The sequence below is a fragment of the Coptis chinensis genome, chromosome 2 (assembly GCF_015680905.1).
Source record: "Coptis chinensis isolate HL-2020 chromosome 2, ASM1568090v1, whole genome shotgun sequence".
Taxonomy (NCBI): Eukaryota; Viridiplantae; Streptophyta; class Magnoliopsida; order Ranunculales; family Ranunculaceae; genus Coptis; species Coptis chinensis.
In genome coordinates this window covers 71,091,166-71,111,978 of record NC_141457.1, presented here as the reverse complement: position 1 = coordinate 71,111,978, position 20,813 = coordinate 71,091,166, and the positions used below count along the sequence as shown (strand labels likewise).

Below are 20,813 nucleotides of genomic sequence, written 5' to 3'. Positions count from 1 at the left end.
CATATATAGTGCAACATTAATGTTGCAGTGGTATTTCTCGATGCAACATTGATGTTGCAGTGGTGGTTTTTTATATTGCAACATTGATGTTGCAGTGCCACATCACTGTGTCGGTCAACTGTGTCAAATTTTCTGTGTCAGTGTAGAATTATTGATGAAACTCCATCAAAATTCTGTCACGCAACATATCTTCACATTCACAGCAGCTGAACCGGCCTTTGCACGCACTTGTAAACCTCAAACTTCAAATATATTTCTTTAAACACCTCCATACGCCCATATAGTGGACATTGAAGTTGTTAAATTAGAGCTGCTAGAGTACGCCGGGATTATGAGTGCGCTGTCATCTAGAGCCTTGGTTATAGACTCTCCCATGCAATACACCCTCGCCTGATGGGAGGGCCAGATGTTATAGCGCAGTTAAAACCTGCGTACTTTAGAATTTGGTTTGTTAAATTGTGCACTGCCTCTAAAACACGTTGCTCTTATAAAGCTCCTACCAAAAGCTCAAAGAACCGTTATCCATACATTCACCAAGTTGCTTCGAGATAGTAGACTCTGATTCCCTTGAGATTCACATTTGTAAATCTCTCCACGAGTTATTCTCCAGACAAAGTAGCACAAATAGATGGATGAGAGACTCTATCAGGATAAGTGGATAAGGTGGGTTCTATACATACTTATACGACAATTACTTTTGCAATTAAGTGAGTGAGATAGTGTGCTTTTCATTTGGAAATTTATTTGAGCTTTCGTTCATTGAAGACAGAACAGAATAGTCAACAATTAACGCATCTGCCGGACACTCGACTCAGACATGTGCACAAAGTATATTAGGTCGTTGAAACCATGTTACGCAAAAGGTGCACGAAATATTTATTGCAAAGCTCCACAAATATACAATTAAGAAGCATCTCCCCCACTTTTTCCCCATCTACTCCACATTTTATTTGATTCTTATGTTGATTTGCTGCACTTTTTAGCTTTTAAATGCATTGTAATTCACTTTAATCAACTTTGATGCACGAAGGGTTACACTGTTAGAGTCAATGATCTGCAAAGAAAATTAAAGTCTACAAACTTTGCTTTGTTAGCAAGGTTGCAAACAATTGTGACTTGTATACTCTGATGTGAGATGTCCACTTGGCCTTTCTAATGTAACGCACAATCTACGCCATAGTTTTGTTTTGGAGTGGCCATTGTTTTATTTTGACTAAGCCCATGATAATGTGACGTCAGCATGCATTAGTTTGGGTGGGTTCACTCACCATCTCCCAATTTTAGTCATTATCAATTTCACACCTCATAGCTAGTCACATGGTCCCAGATCAACCTAGCTGGACACTTGAAGATTGGCATTCGAAAAATTAACTTAACTGAATGACTGAATGAAAGCAGCTAGAAATTGGTACATGGTACATGGTACATGAGACATGCCCGTGTTTCTAAACACTTGCTTCGTTTCTTAATAGTAGCTACTCTGGTGGCGCTCTACGCACCCTTAGTAGCCCAGCCTCCTATCCTACGCCGCTCATATCTTTACACTTCTAATAATAATAAAAACGAGACCACCTCTTTTTTATCTATAAATAATAATAAAAAGAGGAGCAAGCTCGATTTGCTTCTTCAGATCGGGGGTGATTTATTCATTAACAATAACAACGACAACGTTGTTATGTCGAAAGCTAAAGTTTATACAGATGTGAATGTTTTGAGACCTAAGGAGTATTGGGATTATGAATCTCTTGCTGTTCAATGGGGGTAATTTTTTTTTTTTACTAATTTTATGTCAGTTTATTTTTGGTAAAGATTGATTCTTTTTGAGTTTGGGTTTGTTTAATTAGGGTTTGGATGTGAAATTGTATTGATGAATTGGGTAATTTTGTTACTATTATTGTACACAGTGTATTAAGTTTATGAATTTAATCTGATAGACCTTGTGAGGTGATTAAGCTGAATTAGATACATTGATATGCTGCACATTGGTTGTTCTGAGTTACCTTTGCAGCTACTGGACATTGGATATTTATTGTTATTGATTAATTTGTATTCTTATGTATGTTATTAAGTGAAGAAACCAAACTTTGAATAGGATTTTTATGCTTAATAATCTCTATGCGAGGAAAGTTTTGTTTGTTGTCTAATTTTGGGGAGCCAGTCGTTGCGTGTTTAATGCCCTTGTTAGTGTACATTCTCTTTGTTTTTTTTTTTATCTTCTCTTCTATTCTGTCTCTCTAGGTCTGATTGGGTTTCTATTACGCTTGGCCTCCATATGTCCAGCTGCGTAGAATAATTATATGTACCTGTAGGGTTGTTTACAAGTATTTATGATAGACAATTTGAACGGTATTTATTCGACATTGCAGGGGTTTTTATTGTTCCCCTTACCTCCCAATAATTCAATAAATACACTATGTAGGTCTTAGAGATGCAGTATCAAGGCCCCCCACCACTACTATTTTTTTTTCTTTTTCTTTCCTTATCACACAGGTCTTGCCACTTCTGAGACGAATTTCTGCTAGAATTTGAAATGTTACACACGTTTGCTAGGGCAGGAGTCTTTGAGGATGTTCTTTTTCTTTTGCTTCTTTTATTGTATTTGTAGCCTCAACCTACATTTCATAAGAATGAAAATCTTCAGTTTACCGATTAAAAAGTTTATATGTAACCTCCATTGTTATTGGGATTTATAAGTTACTTGTACATGCTTAGTGTTGACTGTTCTTTTTCCTGGGAATCCAAATTAAATGGGACATTGTACTGCTAATAGCTAAACTGCATGCTTCTAAGTCTCTCCTTTCTGTTCAGTGATCAGGATGACTACGAGGTTGTTCGGAAAGTTGGGAGGGGAAAATATAGTGAAGTATTTGAAGGGATAAACACCACCAGCAATGAACGATGCATTATCAAGATCCTCAAGCCTGTCAAGAAAAAGAAGGTGAGTTTTACTGAAAACACGCAGATATGAGTTAGTTCTTGTCCATACTCTTTCTGTTTGGTACACTTTCGTAGCTTTCTATGCTATCATATCAAGACTCAGACAAGACCGGTTACAATGGTGGAAGTTGGTTATACTTTCACCAGTTTATGAGTATGACACTGATGATGACAAAACAAAAACTAATCTATAGCAGATTTGCTGCTTTCTTTTTTGCTTGTTCAATAACCAAAAAGTGAGAGTGGTGAGATTAATGATTTTGTTACACTTTAACGAGTTTATAGATCATACTGATGATGGGGAATTGTATTTTGAAGATCTTTTCTTACTATGTTACATCTGTTGCTTGGATAAGAATCTTTAATATCAGAGTATAAGATTAAGATGCTCTCCTTTTCTCAAATCCAAGGTGAAAGTACCTTATTACACTGCGACCATATTGAGATTTTCTCTCCTCTTTGTAAAAGCTAATTATAATAAACAGTTTAAGGCACTGATGCAAATTATTTATATTCTCCTTTTTGCAGATAAAGAGGGAAATAAAAATACTTCAGAACCTTTGTGGAGGACCAAATATTGTGAAATTGCTGGATATTGTCAGAGACCAACACTCAAAAACTCCTAGCCTGATATTTGAATATGTGAACAGTACAGATTTCAAGATCCTGTATCCCACTCTGACAGATTATGACATACGATACTACATATATGAGCTTCTCAAGGTTTTAACTTAATTCAACGCATATAGATTGCACATATTACTTATTTCGAATGTCAGTGTAAAAATATGTTCTTTCTGAGATTATGTAGATATACTTTGTATCGAGTATTATTATCTGAAATTCTGAAGTTTCAAAATGTATAGTACTTGATCAAGACACAATTGTACGTCTAGGAAGTATAGGTCTATCACATACTTTGCATGATAACAGGATAGGCCATACAAGATAGATTCATATAATATTAGTCAATTGCTTCCCCTCCCACACCCCACCCCACCCCACACTTAGAGAAAGTTGGTCAATTAACCCCCACCCTCATCCTCCGCGACAAACACACAAACACATTATTTTCACTTATTTATTTCTGCATTTTTCGTCTCAGATGGTATCATTGCTGGTCGCATGCTGTATGACTTACATAGTTCTCCATTGGTACTACTGTACGGAAGTCCTTAAGATGTTTCTGTGTACCATACAAAGAGCTTTATGAAAATGTATAGAATGAGGAAATAGGAGATGTAGTATTCTCTTTAAAACTTAGTTATCTTGATATTATTCTTCTCGATGCTGGGGACGGGTACAAATTCCTAAGCAGGTTAGAGGTTGTCTGATATATAGGTGATGGTGCTTTTATTTAGATTCAACTGTGGTGTTGATCCTACATATTTAAGTTATCCTCTGTAATTCAGTGAAGGGGTCCCTAATATCTACACCATTCGGTTCATAGTTCCTGTTTCTTGTTCAAGGTTACATCAATAAATTCTGGCTTAACAGAAAGAAAAAAGAAAACAAGAGCAAGAAGCAAAAAAAGAATAGAAAAAGTACATAGTTGAAACATCTCCCCCTCATTCTCTCGTTTCCATGACTCCATGATGTCTTTTCGTCTTAATCAAATGAATTTGTTGCCACAACAATTTGCCTTTTGCATATGTATTTAGGGTGAGGACCCCAAAGTTTTCTACACTATTTTTGCTCTGTTGTTCCTGCAGCCTGTTTGAGGTTTCATCAATTAACGGTGACTCGCCAAAAAGAAACAAGAGCAAGAAGACTAAATGTTACATAGTTAAAACATATTGTCCTTCTCTTCTTGCTGTATATCTCTTTATCAAATTAGTTTGTCGCCACAACAGTTAACCTTTTGTATGTTTAGTTTTACAGCTTTCTTTTCTTCGAATTTATAATGTGATAATCTTATCTTGTATTTATATGCGCATCTCTTCCTATATCAGATTTTTATGGCTAATCTGATTTGTTGTATGTTGAGTTCCCTTTCGTTTCACATTTCTCCTTGTTTCAACAGTACATAGAATGTGGGTGAAGTAACCACTCTTCATCGTTCACTATTGCAGGCATTAGATTACTGCCATTCTCAAGGAATTATGCATAGAGATGTCAAGCCTCACAATGTTATGATAGACCACGAGCTGCGTAAACTTCGTTTGATAGATTGGGGTCTTGCTGAATTTTATCATCCCGGCAAGGAATACAATGTGCGTGTAGCTTCAAGGTAAGCCGTTGCAGATCTCTTTAACCCTAAGTGACATTGACACGGGTACGTTTATCGGTACCCTACATGGATACATTACTAGAAGTATCCCACACAGTGAAATACCAAACTTTTAGTTATTTAACCTTCAATGTCTCTGTGAGTTTTATCGGTAAAACAAATTTATGTCTGTTTTAAAAATATGGTTTGTTGACGTTACATAGCTTCAAACCTTTTAAGGAAGAAAAGGGGAAGCATTGGCATGTTATTCTTTGTTAGCTGAGACCAGATAAAGGGGATAATGCAGTTTTCTTGTTCTATATGATACTTTATGGTTTGCCATTGTATTTATAGGGGAAAAAATTCGGTATATGAGGTGGTCCCCCATAATCTAAGTTACATTGACACGTGTTCATGTATTCATCTCCGACACGGACACTTTGTGTCCGACACGGCGAAATACTAAAAATCAAGGTATATCACATACAATATCTGCGTTTGTTGTGTCTGAGTCCACATATCCGACACAGATTCTATTAAGAATGTGGTGTGTCCATGTAACTGGGCTCATAGTAGGCACTCACCAAGCTACCGATTTACTCTTTACCAAAATTAGCTAATACCTTAATTCAGTCGTCATGAAAGGTGCTGATGAAGAAAAGAGGTGTCATAGAAACTGTTCTTGTAATTTTCTGAAACAATCTGGAAGATCTCCGGACCTCCGCAAAATCTGGAGTTTGGATCTTCACATCCAGTGGTCCATGCTCTTTGACTTGACATGTCATTTGATGGATTGTGGGTTATTACAGTTTCCATCAAATTTACTATTTGTCTACATTATTTGTTACAACTTACAAATGGAACCTACAACATCTTGATGTCTTAAAGAGATTGATTAAACACGGTTGTGATTGGCCGATAAATATGTAAAGTTTTATCTTAGTCCTTTTATTTAGATTACAGGCATTCAAATCTTGTATATTTTCTTACATGTCCAATTGGGAGCTTCGATTATGTTCTAGGCCTTTGTAGTTGTTTAGGTCACCATAAGTATATTCTTTTTTGCTGGAACTAACATTCACTTTTTCAAACAGATACTTTAAAGGGCCTGAACTCCTTGTTGATTTACAAAACTATGACTATTCACTGGACATGTGGAGCCTTGGCTGCATGTTTGCAGGAATGGTGGGTTTCTACTTCACTAGTGTGTTTATAGCAAGTGTTGGTATATGAACTGATTTTTTGTGGTATTCATTTTACTTGCCCTTACTTTTTTTTTTTTTTTTTCCAGATATTTCGGAAGGAACCCTTCTTTTATGGTCATGATAACCATGATCAACTAGTGAAAATTGCCAAGGTAAATGTCTACTTTGTTTCACATCAATTGTGTTCTGTCCCTGTGATATTTGTTGAAAAGTGAATTGTTTGCTTTTGTGGTTATGTCAGTCTATTATTTAGACTGTAGAATATGTTACTTTCATGTTTTTAAAATGTCTTGGTGCGATTTGACACCTCCAAGCCAGCGTAGACCAACTTTTGACCCTAGAACCAACCATTACGATCTTTTTTTTTCCAGCTGAAATCAAGTAATATCAACCAAAATTAGACTTGAAACTTACTAAGCTTCTGCTCTAAAAGAACTCAGTAAGATCTACAGAAAAAGGTTCAATTTATTAACAACTGTGCATAGAAAATCTAGTGGTCTATAGTGTTCACTGGTGGTCTTACCTTGAGTGGTAACACTCATTTTGAACAGTTTAACATCACCACTTCTTGTTGGTTGCTGGACTTGGGTCTGGAGCCTGATTGTTTCCCCCACCCTCCAAGTTCACTAATTAGTATAGTTTGTGGGGCTCGGGCTTTTTTAACTTAACCCCCCAAAGTTTGTACCCCCTTTTGTGAAAACCCCCCATTTTCAAAATCATTACTGATTGCCCTCCACTCCGTCAATTTTCTGTGTAACAGACGTTGGTATTTTGTATATTGGCAAATTTACCCCTAATTCAAATTTGTAAAAACCCCCTCATCCAATTTTCCCCATTTTTCAGTCTCCTTCATTTTCCACCTCCAGTTCACTCACCTCCACCTGTACATTCCCCTCCACCTCCAATCCACTCACCACCACTCCCAATATATTCACCTCCACCTTCAGTCCACTCACCACCACCACCACCACCACCAGTATATTCTCCTCCACCTCCAATTCACTCACCCCCACTACCAGCACACTCCACCCCCACCAGTACATTCTCCTCCACCTCCAATTCATTCACCTCCACCACCAGTACACTGTACACTCTCCTCCATCTACAGTTAACTCACCCCCCACCACTAGTACACTCACTCTATTAACATTCAATCTTTCAGGATCCAAATTACCGACCTTTTTAGCCACAGGAAAGAACTCAAATAAAAGACCTAACGTCTTTGCGAAATCAGACAATCGCTTCCTGGTAGCTTCCAATGCTTCAATATTCGTCCCAAGCCCAGTTAACCAAACCAAAGGCGGTCCACCAGGCCGCAACACGAGAATGTGAAACAGTCCCGGACATTGTAGTCCTTGCATTATGTCAAGGTCAATGATATGAACTCTATCTTCCCTCGTAAAGGCTTCTTGTATTGCTTGATTAGCTGTGAAATGGGAAAACTTAACAAAAAGGCTAATTCCATTGAACACTTGGCTATGGATTGGGGCATTAGGTAATGGGGTATATATCCCTAAGCATGAACTCATTAGTTTAGCTGACATTGCTTGAATGGAGAGATTGAAAAATGAAGGGGAGATTGAAAAATGGGGAAAATTTGAATGGGGGGTTTTTACAAATTTGAATTAGGGGCAAATTTTTTCAGCAAAAAAAAAAAGAATTAGGGGCAAATTTGCCAATATACAAAATACCAACGTCTGTTACACAAAAAATTGACGGAGTGGGGGGCAATCACTAGTGATTTCGAAAATGGGGGGTTTTCACAAAAGGGGTACAAACTTTGGGGGGTTAAGTAAAAAAAGCCCTAGTTTGTAGTTTGTGCTGACTGCTAAGATATGGTACAGATTAGAGATGGAAAGGTAGGTTTTTCACCATTAGCTCACGTGGTTTTTATATGTTTGAAAATGGTATATTCAGTAGATCCTAGGAGAGGTAATGTGGTAATGGTTCCCTTATCTTCTAGTCTTACTTCTGATGACAGAGTAGTTGGTTTGAAGAAGAAGCTAGGGCTGACTTGATATGACTCATTCAGCTTCATAATGTTATCATTCTTGGAAGAGGAGAAAGTATTGGTGGATGTCGGTAGGAGGTGAAACCAAAAAGTACCATAAGCTCCTATTTTTGGAAGAGCCAATTTGGAATATATGTAGAGTCTGACAGCTTGGAAAGAGAAATAAGATCTGTGTTAGTTGACAGATGAGTGAGCTTACATCTTCTAAGCAGCATAATTTAAAACATTTCAGGAATAGCAACCTAGTATTGAGGCATTGCCCACTACATGTTTTGGTTCCTATTGTTCAGTCCATTGTCAGTAGTTTTTTTTTAAAAATATTTAGAGGGTTAAGGCAAACCCACACTGGTTACATTGAAGGACCATTGTCAGTAGTTACTATCTATTGCACATGTTATTTTCTGAAGCATTTATTTTGTTATGAAAGATAGTTTAAATACTTTCCACAATGCCCATCCTTTTCATGTAATGCTTACATGAGTGCAGAGGTTGCTTCTGATAGTTCAATGTAAAGCTCGGGACTTGTATCTAATCGCACATGTGATTTTTCTCCAGGTACTTGGCACAGATGAGTTAAATGCATATTTAAATAAATATCGCTTGGAGCTTGATCCTCAGCTTGATGCCCTTGTTGGGAGGTACTCTTGGCATGACTTGTGATAACTTCTCTTGTAATATTTAGGGTGTGTTTAATTTCATGCGAGATTTTTCATGGGAAGTCTCATTTTGAATGGGCAGCGTGTGGGACGTCAGTTCTCATCATTCTCTACTAGAAAATGAGATTTAATCATTGAAATCATTCCCTGTATTGGAATACACTCTAGTAGTTATTTTGAAAGAACACCCTCAAATATGGGTCAAAGCTTTTAAAAACGATGATTTTTTTTGGCTCAGAAAGAACAATTTGTTAGAAATGTATTTGTTGGACATGTTCCCTATTGATATTATGAAATTGAAAAACTAATGCTGCAGTTGGTGTCAACATTTATTCTTGTGGATGAGAAAGTGCACGCAATAATCAGCTGGAAGTCTTCCTCTAAATTGTAAATTAATATGTGCAGGCACAGCAGGAAGCCATGGTCCAAATTCATTAATGCGGATAATCAACATTTAGTTTCTCCAGAGGTCTGTAATTTTACATATATTTGTACAATTCTGGTGAACTATTATTGCTATGGTACTTTTTAAGGGTCTGCAATCTTTCAGTCATTTATCAGTACTCTTGATTGTTACGACTTACGAGTAACTTACATTTTGGCATTGCAGGCCATTGATTTTCTTGATAAACTTCTACGCTATGATCATCAGGATAGACTCACGGCAAAAGAAGCAATGGTAAACCACCGCCCCTTTTTATTTAATTTTCTTCATTACTCATTGGCTTTTGTTATCACGAACTTAATGCGATACTTTTTTCAATCAGATTCTTAGGCTGTTTTATATTAAATTACCATAATGTTAGTATTATAGAAAAATGGCATATGTCAGGAAAGATCTTATTGCAATCTCTAGTAAATTGAGTAATTGATCAAACTGTTTGAATTTTTCATGGGCAAACCAGTCATTTTGAACTTTTAAGCCTGTACTCCTGTAGTACATCCCTTGACCAGTATCTTTCTACCAAATGCTGTTGGAAAAGAGCTGTTGATATAGCTGTTGATATAGCAAATCCTTTCTCTTTTTCTTTTCTTTTTTGACGACATTCCGCCTCTTTTGTTCGGAATCTTGCAAAATTCCGGTAATGATCTGTTCTGTTCCTGTTGCAGGCCCATCCGTACTTCTTTCAAGTTAGGGCTGCAGAGAATAGCAGGATGCGGAGCTAGTGAGGAGGAGCACCTTACACACTGGAGTGCCCTGCTTGCATGGAAATTAGAAGATTCTTTGGTGTGAGATTAGCAGGATGCGGGCCAAATAAGTCTCTCATTCTTTCATGGGACACCATATACGCTAAAGTACTCGTCTTGCATGAAAGTTGAAATACCCTTTGGTGTCATTTATTGGAGATGTAACTTATTTAACCCTACTGTACTTTACATAATGAAGAGTTGTTGGGTTGAAGGAACAATTGAGTTTGTTGCACATTTTCCATCTATGTGATGATTGTAGCCGTTTTGACATTAAATCCTTTTGACTTCAATTGTATTACCAATTTGGTCCCATGTTATATCCAGCGGCAATGTTCAGAGGCGTTACTTTGGAAATTATAATGAGAAAGTGCAACTGCTAGTACTTTGCAACAGGTGTATCAGAAGCTTCCTGCTTCTCTTATTTTACTTGTGCAAGTAATGCAGTATGCTTGTTATCAGTTTCTTGAATAGGAATTTTTGGGAGCAGAGAATTTGGTACAAGATGAGCACACTTTCTTAAGACCACACTCTAGGTGTTAGGATGTGCGTTGGATGTAAAAGTGCCAAAAGTAGGTTTTTTTAGTTGTTTGAAATTTGTCCTTGCCAATATGCAGTTACTCGCATGTAAACTTGTTTACTCGAAGCATTTGCATTGACCTCGCACTCGAGCCATAATGAGGAACTAATAACACAAAAATTGCATCAATCCATCGTCGAGCCACTCGTGTGAACGAGGAACTAGTAAAACAGAAATTGCATCAAACCTAAACGAGCTTTGAGCTTATAGAAGTCACCCTTTTGCAATTCATAACAGTTCTACGAGTATTGTGAGTTCATAACCCGTCTGAGTCAATGTGTCATTTTTAGATAACGCTTGCCAAGTTTGCAGAGTCAATGTGTCATTTTTAGATAACGCTTGCCAAGTTTGCAGACTCTGGTACTCTCACGTACAAAATATCGCGATAAATATCAAGATTTCAACAAAAAATATATAAATATCACAATAAATTTAGAGATATATACAGCTGTAAATATCAGTAATATTTCAATAATATTTTTGATATTTTAAAATATATTATGATATTTGGAGATATTTAGCAATATTTTGTTTAGTTAATAATTTTATTTAATATTTATCGTTGCTGGCACCATGAAAGGCATGAATATCACATTTGTAGATGATCTTTGCAACACACAATAAGAGCAAAAAATAATACATCATTTAGCTGATTTTTGTTTTTTTTACAGAAGACATGACTTCTTCGACAAGTAGGCAGGGAACAGCTGGGTCCAGAATATCAGATATCCACTCAATGGACCCTTAGAGCTCTGTCTTGTGTTCATGGAATAATTCTCTTGATCTCATTTCTGGAAATGAAGAAATACGGACACGGACCTCTTCTACTCTGCTACAGTACCACGTGAAAACTATAAACAAAACTACAAAAGAATACTGCGAACCCATGGAAACAATATATATGTTAAATATTCTCATGAATTTTCATTTAGTATTAGTCTGATTTGTTACAACTTACAAGTAGAATGACTTGGTTTCATTTCACTGTCTTATTTTCTTTCCCAGTGGTTTAGATGACTATTGTACTGAATATCTATATTTCACACACACACATATATATATCTAGTAAAGCTCAAGGTCTCACATAAACCTCTTGGATATGAAGTTCACCACAGCATGTGATGATCCGGCAGGAGATGCAGATGCAATCTGCTTCAACATCCAAAATCATACGGTACAAGTCCTTGGAGCTCGGGGCCATTGAGTCTGCCATTGTTTTCATAACTGAATTACAAACAAAGAAACCGTTGCTCAATTGGATCTCCATAAGATAATTTAAGAGACTGAAATAGAAGTTCACATGCACTTGAAGATGCATTCTTAGGAAATTCAGATGCAGGGCAAAACATGAATATAAGCATTCTTAATACCATTATAAAAAGTCTAATATGTAAAAGAACATATACAGGAACAACTATGTGTAGACATGAGAGCATGCGTGAATACCTACATGTATCGATGTATGATAGCTCCAAAAAATCAATCATAACAGAAATATATGCAAATGATAAATTTGTTGAAGTGCATACTACACTTCCATATAGAGCATTTTCTCACTTAACAGGATTTTGGGTCTATATTACTCATTCCATTTAGAATGGAATTGTTAGAATTCAGGTAGACATGAGAGCATTGAGATCTTAAAACCTCCCACATTTGGCCTATATTATTGCAGATACAGGACATTTACGTGAATTATAATCTTATAGGATAATGTAGTTATTAGCCGGAGAGAACCATCTTATGAACCTTCAGGGTGTATTTTCTTCTTCCTAAATAGTTCTGCAATCTTAAATTGTTTCTTAATATCATTGATTCAGATTTTGGGATCAAAGTCTAGGCTTCGATATTAACCTTAAACTGACTACCATATTGAAGGAGAATAAGAAGGGCAAACTGATAAATGCAAACTAAAATGTTACAGGTCAGAGCAAATAAGCAACAATTAGCAGAAGCAGAGGATGAGTACCTTTCACGGGTAAAGCTTCCAAATGGCCCATCAATTGGAATTGTTCCACAAAGATCGTTATTGGAAACATCACTGCAACATTAAAACAAAATAATAATAAGTGAAAAAATTCACAAGGCAGTCCTATCGAAAGTAGTTTACATCAATTTTAATCATAATTTTTAATTCTTACAAGACTTTGAGGTTTGAAAGCTTTGCTAGTTCTCTTGGAATTGATCCTGTGAGTTTGTTATTGTTCAACCGCCTATGCCATCAAAATACAAAATAACAGTAAGTTTACAAGCACATAAAAATCTAATAACACAACAAATCAAAACCCTTCTCCAACTAAAACTTACAGAAACTTGAGTGACTTCAATTTAGCCAAAGATTTCGGAATAGTTCCTTGGAGCGCGTTTTCATACAAATCCATGCTAATTAAATTCTTCAATTTACCCAATTCCTTAGGAATCTTCCCCTTAATATTATTTCTGTATAACTCCCTGAAACCAATTAAATTCCCAAATTTCAATTATTTAATTAAGCAATACTACTAATGCGGAAGCTAAATTTATCTACACATGACACTTACAAGTATTGGAGATGTTTGAGTTCTCCAAGCTCGGGACCCAAAGAACCAGAGATATTAGCATTACCCAAGTCCCTAAACAACATGAGAAATGGTGAGAAATATAAAAAAACAAAAAAAAGATGAAGCTGATCGAGAGAGAGAGAAGTAAGCACATACAGTCTGATAACATGGTTGCTAGAATCACAGGTAACATGAAACCAAGTGCAAGGATTAACTAGTGTAGGATCCCAGCTTTGAAGAACATTATTTGGATCAGATAGTCTTGTTCTCAAAGTATGCAAAGCATTCCCTACCAACAACAAAAAGCTCAAATTTATAAACAAAAAGGCATAAGACATATAGATAGAATGATTACCTTCTGAGTTGGTGGAGATAGTTGGACAGATACAAACAAGTAAAGCAAGTGAAGAAACAAGCAGTTGAAGAGCCATTTTAATAGTAACGTTTGGAACAAGAAGCAAAAGAGAGGAAAGTGTTTTCGATGAGTTATGAGAGACCTCCAAAGGGTTTTTGGAAGTGGTCAACAAAGGTGACGAGGAAGAGTGGGGATGAGTTATTACTTATGAGTGATTTTTTGCTCCCAGCGTTGGTTCCTCCAAGCGCTCCAAGGGATATATCAGCCATACACGTTTCATTTTTTCCATCCAAAAAAAGATGTTACAGCTGTATAAAATCTTCAAAATTTTGGATTTTACTTGTTTGTCCCTCATAATTAAAAAGGAAATAAAAAGGAAAAATATAAAGAAAAAAGGAAAGTGGAATAAACCAACGTGTGTTTCTTCTTATACGGCAGTATCTTCAACTTCTTACCGCAAAACACGATGGAGAAAACAGAAAGAGTTGGAAATTGGAACAAAAAAAAAAACCGTCCCTCGAACCTCTTAAGTCTTCTTCACGTACTCTCTAAAAAAAAAAAAAAAATACACACACACATTGCTCAGCTCTCTCGTTTATCCTTATACTCGATGGAAAATGATGGTGTTATGGATTATGCAGAAAGTAATGAGGAAGTGGGTGTGGACTTTCGAGAGTATAACAAATATTCAGATAATCAAATTCCTGTAGTTGGGATGTTATTGGATAGTGATATGGAGGCATATAATTTCTATAACAGATATGCAAAGACTGTCGGATTTAGTGTTAGGAAGAACTCGATGTATCGAAATGCGGCTCGTGAAATAATGCGAAGAGATTTGACTTGCTCTTGGGAAGGGTTTTACAAACAGAAGACAACTCCAGTTAAAAAAAGAGATGAAAGGAGGAGTGGATGCAAGGCAATGATGATGATAAGATTGAACGATAATAAGAAGTATGTTGTGACTGAATTTGTGGAAGAGCACAATCATCCTCTTGTGGATCCAACTAATGCACACATGTTGCGGTCTCACCCAGAGAATAGATCTTTCACAAAAAAGACCTCATACAAAATATGAGCTCCTCGTGAATTGGAACCAACGATATTATGGGTTATTTGAGCAACCGAGGCTAGTGGGGCTGAATATTTGAATTTTTAGAATCAGATTTATATAATGTTATTTCAAGAACACGCCTTGAGTCCGTGGAAAGAAGGTGATGCACAATGCCTATTAGATTACTTGTCAAAGAAGGAAGAAGCCAATAAGTTCTTTTTCTACAAGCTTAAAAGGGATGAGCATAATAGGCTTTGTAGAGTTTTCATTGCTGATGCGAAGTCAAGGTCGGACTACCATAATTTTGGAGATGTGATGTCTTTCGATACAACGTTTAGGACAAATGGTTACAATATGATATGTGCACCACTGGTCGGAGTAAACCATCATGGGCAAACTGTTCTTTTCGGATGTGGTTTGCTTGCGGATGAAACAATACCATCTTTTGAATGGTTGTTCAAGACATTTCTAGAAGCAATGGGAGGAAAGCACCCAGAAACCATTTTTACAGATCAAGCGCCTGCAATTGGCAATGCTATTAGCACAGTGTTCCCTAACACCCACCATAGATTTTGTTTATGGCATATATATCTCAATGCGGCTAAGTGCTTAAAGTATGTCTTGAAAAATACCCAACAGGTTTTGCAAATGATTTTAGAAGGTGTATATATAACCCCGAAACAAGTTGATGAATTTGAAGAAAGTTGGAAAAAGTTACTTTCTGACTATGGCGTGCAAGCAAATGAATGGCTGAAGAATTTGTATAAGACGAAGACTAAATGGGCACAAGTTTATGGTCACGAGCATTTTTGTGCTGGTATGACAACTACGCAGAGAAGTGAGAGCATTAACAAATTTTTGAAGAAATTTTTCTCGGGAAATCTTATTCTTCGAGAATTTGTAAGTCAGTTTGACAAGGCTTTGAATAGGAGACGTTTGAAAGAAAGGTTAGCTGATACTAATAACAAGAAAACAAAACCTACTTTGTCTACTCTTTGGGTGGTTGAGCGTGAAGCATCGGAGAAGTACACAAGAAATATATTTAAGATCTTTCAGGAGCAATGCATCAAAAGTCTAGCTTTAAAGTTAGAACTACTTGGTGTTGATGGTGAGACAAGATCTTACTCAGTAAGGTTGGTTGGAAAAGCAAATACTAGGAAGCGGACAGTTACTTACACGGATTCTACACAACTAGTGAGCTGCAGTTGCAAAAAGTTTGAATTTCAGGGGATTTTGTGTAAACACATACTGAAATTATTCCTTGAGTTAGAGGTGTCTAGTCTCCCTTCAGTATATTATTTAAAGAGATGGACAATGGAAGCTGCAACCAATATTGTGTATGACTCTAACGGGGAAGTGATTCGAGATGACTTAGATCCCGAATTCTCACTACGGTTTAGTGAAATATCCCATTGTGCACAAACACTGGTTGGACAAGGAGCAAGGTCAAAGAGAAGAAGGGATTTTGCAATATCTGAAATGCTTCGCACAATTTCAACACTAGAGTTCTTTTCTGACAGTGAAGGAGATACACATGGAAGCTCACATAATGTTGCAAAGCAGATTGAGGAAAACTTTACTAGAAGCCAATCAGGTGACATTCCACCCTTAAGGAATCCAGTACGCAAGAAACGTTTTGGTCCCAAGGCTCGAATTAAAGGCGTGTTGGAAACGAAATCGAAGAAGAGTAAAAGAACCGGGAAAGGTTTGTCTTAATATTATTTACATTTGGTTAATGATGTGATATTTTAATTAATTAACAATTTAGTGGCCTTATCATCTCTTTATTTTATGACAACAAGGTGACAAGAATACTGTTCAAGCTACAAGTGACGAGGAAAATAGACATTTTAACACTGCTGAAGAAGTTGCTCTTCAATCCACTCAAGTATGGTTTCCTAGGCTTCATGTTAATGATACAGAGAAAGGAGGACCAAGGGCACCTCCAAGGAACAAAATGGCTCTATATGAACAGCTTAGTATCCCCGCTCAGAGGTCAGCCTCGACATTGCCTACAGGGCGCAACACTGCCCCGGCCCTTTACCTCCTGTGGCATCGTTGAGCCAGGTGAGTATTTGAGAAGTTAAATGGTTTATTTGTCTGAAAGTCATCATGTCATTTGGTTTGTCATTTTATTGTTTGCTGGTGGGTTTACTTGTGAAGTTTAGTTTGAATTAACATTCTCTTTTACAAAAGAAATCAGTAGCTTTGTTTTTTTTGTTGGTTCTCTATGAATTAATCTACTTGGTTTTCCGTATGACGTTTTATGCCTTGATTGGATCTTATTGTGGTTCTTTTAGTCAGAAAGTAAAAAAGATAAAATATGAACACTGATATAACATCCATAAATTACCCTTTCAAACAGTGAAACACTTCACCGTGATCAGTTCCTTGGTCATCCTGATCATGGCACAAAAGGCTATAACCAGTAATTCAAATAGTTTTGTATATGGAAACAACCACGGAGTCATTGTTTGAACAGCAAATACAACTTGATATCAAAACATCACAACATTTACCAAATGAATACACACATGTTACCGTATTTTTTTGTGTTTGCTAGAGTTTGATTTGTCATCGAGTGCAATTTAAACAGATGTAAAGAAGAAACTGTATGAAAGTAGGTACAGGAACTGTGATCAGGAGGTGTTTTATGGGTTTAGAAAGTATAGAGCATAGTACAAATAGTTTATGTGCTGCATTGTGATAGTAAGTAGTAACCCCCATGTTTTTAAAAAAAAAAAATCTCTTTTATTCTATGGACTCTGACAGTCTGACTTGTGATGTTAAACTAAATAGCCATGCACTGCTTGGTTTTCTTTCACGTAGATAATGCAAGCGATCAATTTTCATTTACAAAGTGGTTATGTGTACATTCTTATTTGTCTTGCTAAAGCGTATTTGTGAATTGTGATAGGGAATTAGTGCTCTAGAAAATGGAGTCGGCTCTGTAAATCGCTTTGCAACTACTTCTACATTCAGTTTTCAACAACTATTGCAACAGGTGATTCAATTCCATAACTTAATTTATACACTCTTTTTTGTACCAAATGAAATTATACTAAAGTTTGAATGGCACAAAGCAGGTTTCCATGAACCATGGAGGACAACCACAATCAAGCAGCTTTAATTCCATGATCAATGATACTGAGTTTAGACAGGTACCATCTAAAATAACTATAATCTAGTTAGAGTCATGCTATTAGTATGTCAAAAACTAGTACTACAGCTTTAGATACTTCAATTTTTTCGGTCACAAGTTTATCATATCATAGAATCATAATAATTATAAACAAAATGTACACTTTATGCAGGGATTACCACGTAGAAGGCTTGATTTCAGCAAAAATGACGACATGGAAAGGGAAGCAACAAAAAAAATTAAGGTGAAGAGAAGTAGAAAAAAAAATACTAGGCCGGAAATAATTCTAAAAAATGAAGACCTCAAGCATAAGTGGGAAAATGTTTTGGGTGACTTTAATCCTTTGATTTGTGATATGATTGAGTCATTGGGCGAGGTAACTCCGGATGGGCATTGTGGTTATAGATCCATAGCTTGTTAGGATATCTGAGATGATTTAGCATGGAAGACCATAAGGGGGCTTATGTTGAAAGAGCTGATGCAATATGCGGATTACTATACAAAGTTGTACGGTCATGACGTGTTTGAAAACCACAAAAGAAACTTAGAGTGTACCAAGTCTTTTACAATGAATGAAAAAGAATGGCTTGATCTACCGGACATGGGTTCCTTAGTCATAAAGTGCTTTTAATGTTGCTTTTGTCACTATAGCACCACCAAAATTATGTGTTACGTACTTCCCGAGGACAGTCCAGAAGAATTGTTTGGATAATCGTCATTTGCCACATAAACAAAGGAACACATTTTGTGCCGGTTGTGCTAAAAGATATTGCTCCTCTACCTCCGGTTTGGCGAGGTTGGGCTTGTTAGATTGCCGAAGCAAAGCAATGTGGAAATCTGTTCGCAAGAAAAATTGGGCGAGGTGGGATGGATCGGTTCCGACCAATATGCAAAAGCTACAAGACGTTTATCTAGAGTAGTGCATCATTGTTGGAAAGAAAAATAAAATAGTACTTGTTTTTATATTTGATTTATGTAGGAAGTCTTGATTTGTAGTTAAATGAGAAAACTTACATACATTTTGTTTTTATTTGTCGTTTGTATAAAATTCAGTGAACATGTAAAGGGAGTGTTTTCACTCTAACTTGTGTTCTTAAATTATTACAATTCAAAGACAGATTCAAAGAAGAGGGGTCTGAATTTTGGGATTTTAGGTATTGGGAAGTTCTGTTGCTTCAGTATTTGGGATTTCAAGTGCAGCATTCTATCTATTCGGTATGGCTTTACCATTTCCTCTCAATTTTGGTGTCTGAGGAATTAGTCAAACAGACATTACCAGAGAACATGTTTCTTGATGTGCATGATCAAAAACATAATGCATAGAAGTTGACAACTCCCTGCCTATCTATTCCTATGGCCATGGTAACTAGCTGACTGCAAACTTGGACTTCTGGACCTTGGATCCAAAGAGAGGGCTACACCCCCGCCATAATTACGTTAAAAACTCTCATTCAGTCGCTCTTCTTTTTCAACTGAATCAACACTGCAGGCAGTGGATCATAAATCTCTCTGAAGCTGATAAACCTACCACTTCATTTCCTCAAAATCAGTATTTGATTTTTTGGAGGATGAAGAAAAATCGTCTCCCACCCCAATGTGCCAACTGCCTTAACCAAACAGAGTGTTGTGAGTGACGACAGTGTAGGAATTATTTCACAACTACGGTACAACTTACAGTAGCATCTACAAGCGCAGGTATCATCTTGAAATATATATACACAAATACAATCCTACATAGGGCATACAGACAAGTATCTAAATATCTCTTTAAGTCATCAAATAATAATTTAGACTCAGATGTCGCCCAATGAGGATGGAAATTAAGTAAAGCTGGTTAACATTGCAGAAGTAGAAAGCAGTTGACACACTTCATTAGTTCATTCTAACATGTAGATTCAGGTATCCCAAGTGTTAAGACAAACATCGATTAAAAACTATTAGGTTCACCAAAAATAATACCAAAAGGGTTCTAAGTTCTAAATTACTCTCCCTACAGAAGACCTTCAAATGCTAAACAGCATCTCTACTGCTGCTGAACTTCGACCTTCTTCTTCTGCCAAAGTCGATCAAGTGCACTGTCAGCATCACCCTGTCGTCATTCAAAAAGAAATAGATAAAGCAACAAATTGACGGAAAAACAAAGCCCAGGGTAATTAATATAGAAAAATAATATCTGAGAAGATGATCAACTCCCATAAAAACTAAATATCATATCAAATATGCTAACTCATTAGACCCATGGACCCCAAGTCCTCAACCACCATCACTAGCACAATTAGAAACAGTATGCAAAATTATAAACAAAATTGTAATCTTCTACTCACACCCAGAGGACCAACAACTGCGGTTAGCACGTTTAGGTATACTGTAGTTTCAGTATATTGACTATATTTTTTCTTTTTTCGCTTTTAACCTACGTGGCTCAAGGATGAAGACAAGGAAACTTACTGAAATCTTATCCTCAAGTACTATATCATGTTTGGCTTCATTTGACCAGCTTCAATAACAAAGGAAATAAATTAGCTAGTATGAATCAAAGGTCTGGTGATTTTCAAGCATTGAATGAGGTGCCTAACAACATCAGATCTTTGTTACTGTTGGATAATTGTGGATTAGGGAACCTACGCATCTAGTCACTAGATAAGTGTGGTTGTTAATTAATTGAAAAGAGTAACTGGTTTTTGCAGTAAGAAGTTGAAGAAACTGCCGTATAAGAAGGAACACACGTTGGTTTATTCCACTTTCTTTTTTTCTTTATATTTTTCCTTTTTATTTCCTTTTTAATTATGAGGGACAAACAAGTAAAATCCAAAATTTTGAAGATTTTATACAGCTGTAACATCTTTTTTTGGATGGAAAAAATGAAACGTGTATGGCTGATATATCCCTTGGAGCGCTTGGAGGAACCAACGCTGGGAGCAAAAAATCACTCATTA

General features: G+C 36.5%; 4 protein-coding genes and 2 long non-coding RNA genes across 6 annotated transcripts; 4 read left to right on the top strand and 2 right to left on the bottom strand.

The window, feature by feature from the left end:
- The first annotated feature begins 1,352 nt into the window (after positions 1–1,352).
- On the top strand, positions 1,353–10,519 carry LOC147517557 (casein kinase II subunit alpha-2). The gene is made up of 10 exons (XM_086589743.1): positions 1,353–1,761; positions 2,809–2,938; positions 3,466–3,660; positions 5,010–5,167; positions 6,241–6,331; positions 6,438–6,503; positions 8,918–9,000; positions 9,424–9,487; positions 9,629–9,697; positions 10,129–10,519. The coding sequence occupies exons 1-10, from the start codon at positions 1,427–1,429 to the stop codon at positions 10,183–10,185; spliced, it is 1,248 nt and encodes a 415-aa protein (XP_086445869.1). The 5' UTR covers positions 1,353–1,426; the 3' UTR covers positions 10,186–10,519.
- A 1,167-nt stretch (positions 10,520–11,686) lies between these two features.
- Positions 11,687–13,909, bottom strand: LOC147517556 (leucine-rich repeat protein 2-like). The gene is made up of 7 exons (XM_086589742.1): positions 13,682–13,909; positions 13,483–13,615; positions 13,327–13,398; positions 13,094–13,237; positions 12,928–12,999; positions 12,756–12,827; positions 11,687–12,010 (listed from the first exon to the last, which is right to left on the bottom strand). The coding sequence occupies exons 1-7, from the start codon at positions 13,755–13,757 to the stop codon at positions 11,941–11,943; spliced, it is 639 nt and encodes a 212-aa protein (XP_086445868.1). The 5' UTR covers positions 13,758–13,909; the 3' UTR covers positions 11,687–11,940.
- A 382-nt stretch (positions 13,910–14,291) lies between these two features.
- LOC147517555 (protein FAR1-RELATED SEQUENCE 5-like) lies at positions 14,292–14,759 on the top strand. Its single transcript, XM_086593633.1, has one exon. It carries the CDS (start codon positions 14,292–14,294, stop codon positions 14,757–14,759), a length of 468 nt encoding a protein of 155 aa, XP_086449759.1.
- Positions 14,760–14,855: 96 nt separating this feature from the next.
- On the top strand, positions 14,856–17,167 carry LOC147517554 (protein FAR1-RELATED SEQUENCE 5-like). The gene is made up of 3 exons (XM_086593632.1): positions 14,856–16,440; positions 16,538–16,730; positions 17,101–17,167. Exons 1-3 carry the CDS (start codon positions 14,856–14,858, stop codon positions 17,165–17,167), a joined length of 1,845 nt encoding a protein of 614 aa, XP_086449758.1.
- A 436-nt stretch (positions 17,168–17,603) lies between these two features.
- Positions 17,604–19,783, top strand: LOC147517553 (uncharacterized). The gene is made up of 3 exons (XR_015211480.1): positions 17,604–17,739; positions 17,822–17,896; positions 18,992–19,783. It is a non-coding gene; the product is annotated as an uncharacterized LOC147517553 (long non-coding RNA).
- On the bottom strand, positions 19,698–20,813 carry LOC147517552 (uncharacterized). Its single transcript, XR_015211479.1, has 2 exons — positions 20,326–20,813; positions 19,698–19,966 (listed from the first exon to the last, which is right to left on the bottom strand). It is a non-coding gene; the product is annotated as an uncharacterized LOC147517552 (long non-coding RNA).

Excerpts from the sequence above, each read along its gene's own strand:
- LOC147517556 (XM_086589742.1), bottom strand. The coding sequence starts at position 13,757 with ATGGCTCTTCAACTGCTTGTTTCTTCACTTGCTTTACTTGTTTGTATC. Across the intron at positions 13,399-13,482 it reads AGCAACCATGTTATCAGACT|GGACTTGGGTAATGCTAATA; the intron begins GTATGTGCTTAC and ends CATGTTGTTTAG. Across the intron at positions 12,828-12,927 it reads CTTTCAAACCTCAAAGTCTT|TGATGTTTCCAATAACGATC; the intron begins GTAAGAATTAAA and ends TTAATGTTGCAG.
- LOC147517555 (XM_086593633.1), top strand. The coding sequence starts at position 14,292 with ATGGAAAATGATGGTGTTATGGATTATGCAGAAAGTAATGAGGAAGTG.
- LOC147517557 (XM_086589743.1), top strand. The coding sequence starts at position 1,427 with ATGAGACATGCCCGTGTTTCTAAACACTTGCTTCGTTTCTTAATAGTA. Across the intron at positions 1,762-2,808 it reads TCTCTTGCTGTTCAATGGGG|TGATCAGGATGACTACGAGG; the intron begins GTAATTTTTTTT and ends CTTTCTGTTCAG. Across the intron at positions 9,698-10,128 it reads TCACGGCAAAAGAAGCAATG|GCCCATCCGTACTTCTTTCA; the intron begins GTAAACCACCGC and ends TTCCTGTTGCAG.
- LOC147517554 (XM_086593632.1), top strand. The coding sequence starts at position 14,856 with ATGTTATTTCAAGAACACGCCTTGAGTCCGTGGAAAGAAGGTGATGCA. Across the intron at positions 16,441-16,537 it reads GAGTAAAAGAACCGGGAAAG|GTGACAAGAATACTGTTCAA; the intron begins GTTTGTCTTAAT and ends TATGACAACAAG. Across the intron at positions 16,731-17,100 it reads CTTAGTATCCCCGCTCAGAG|TGAAACACTTCACCGTGATC; the intron begins GTCAGCCTCGAC and ends CCTTTCAAACAG.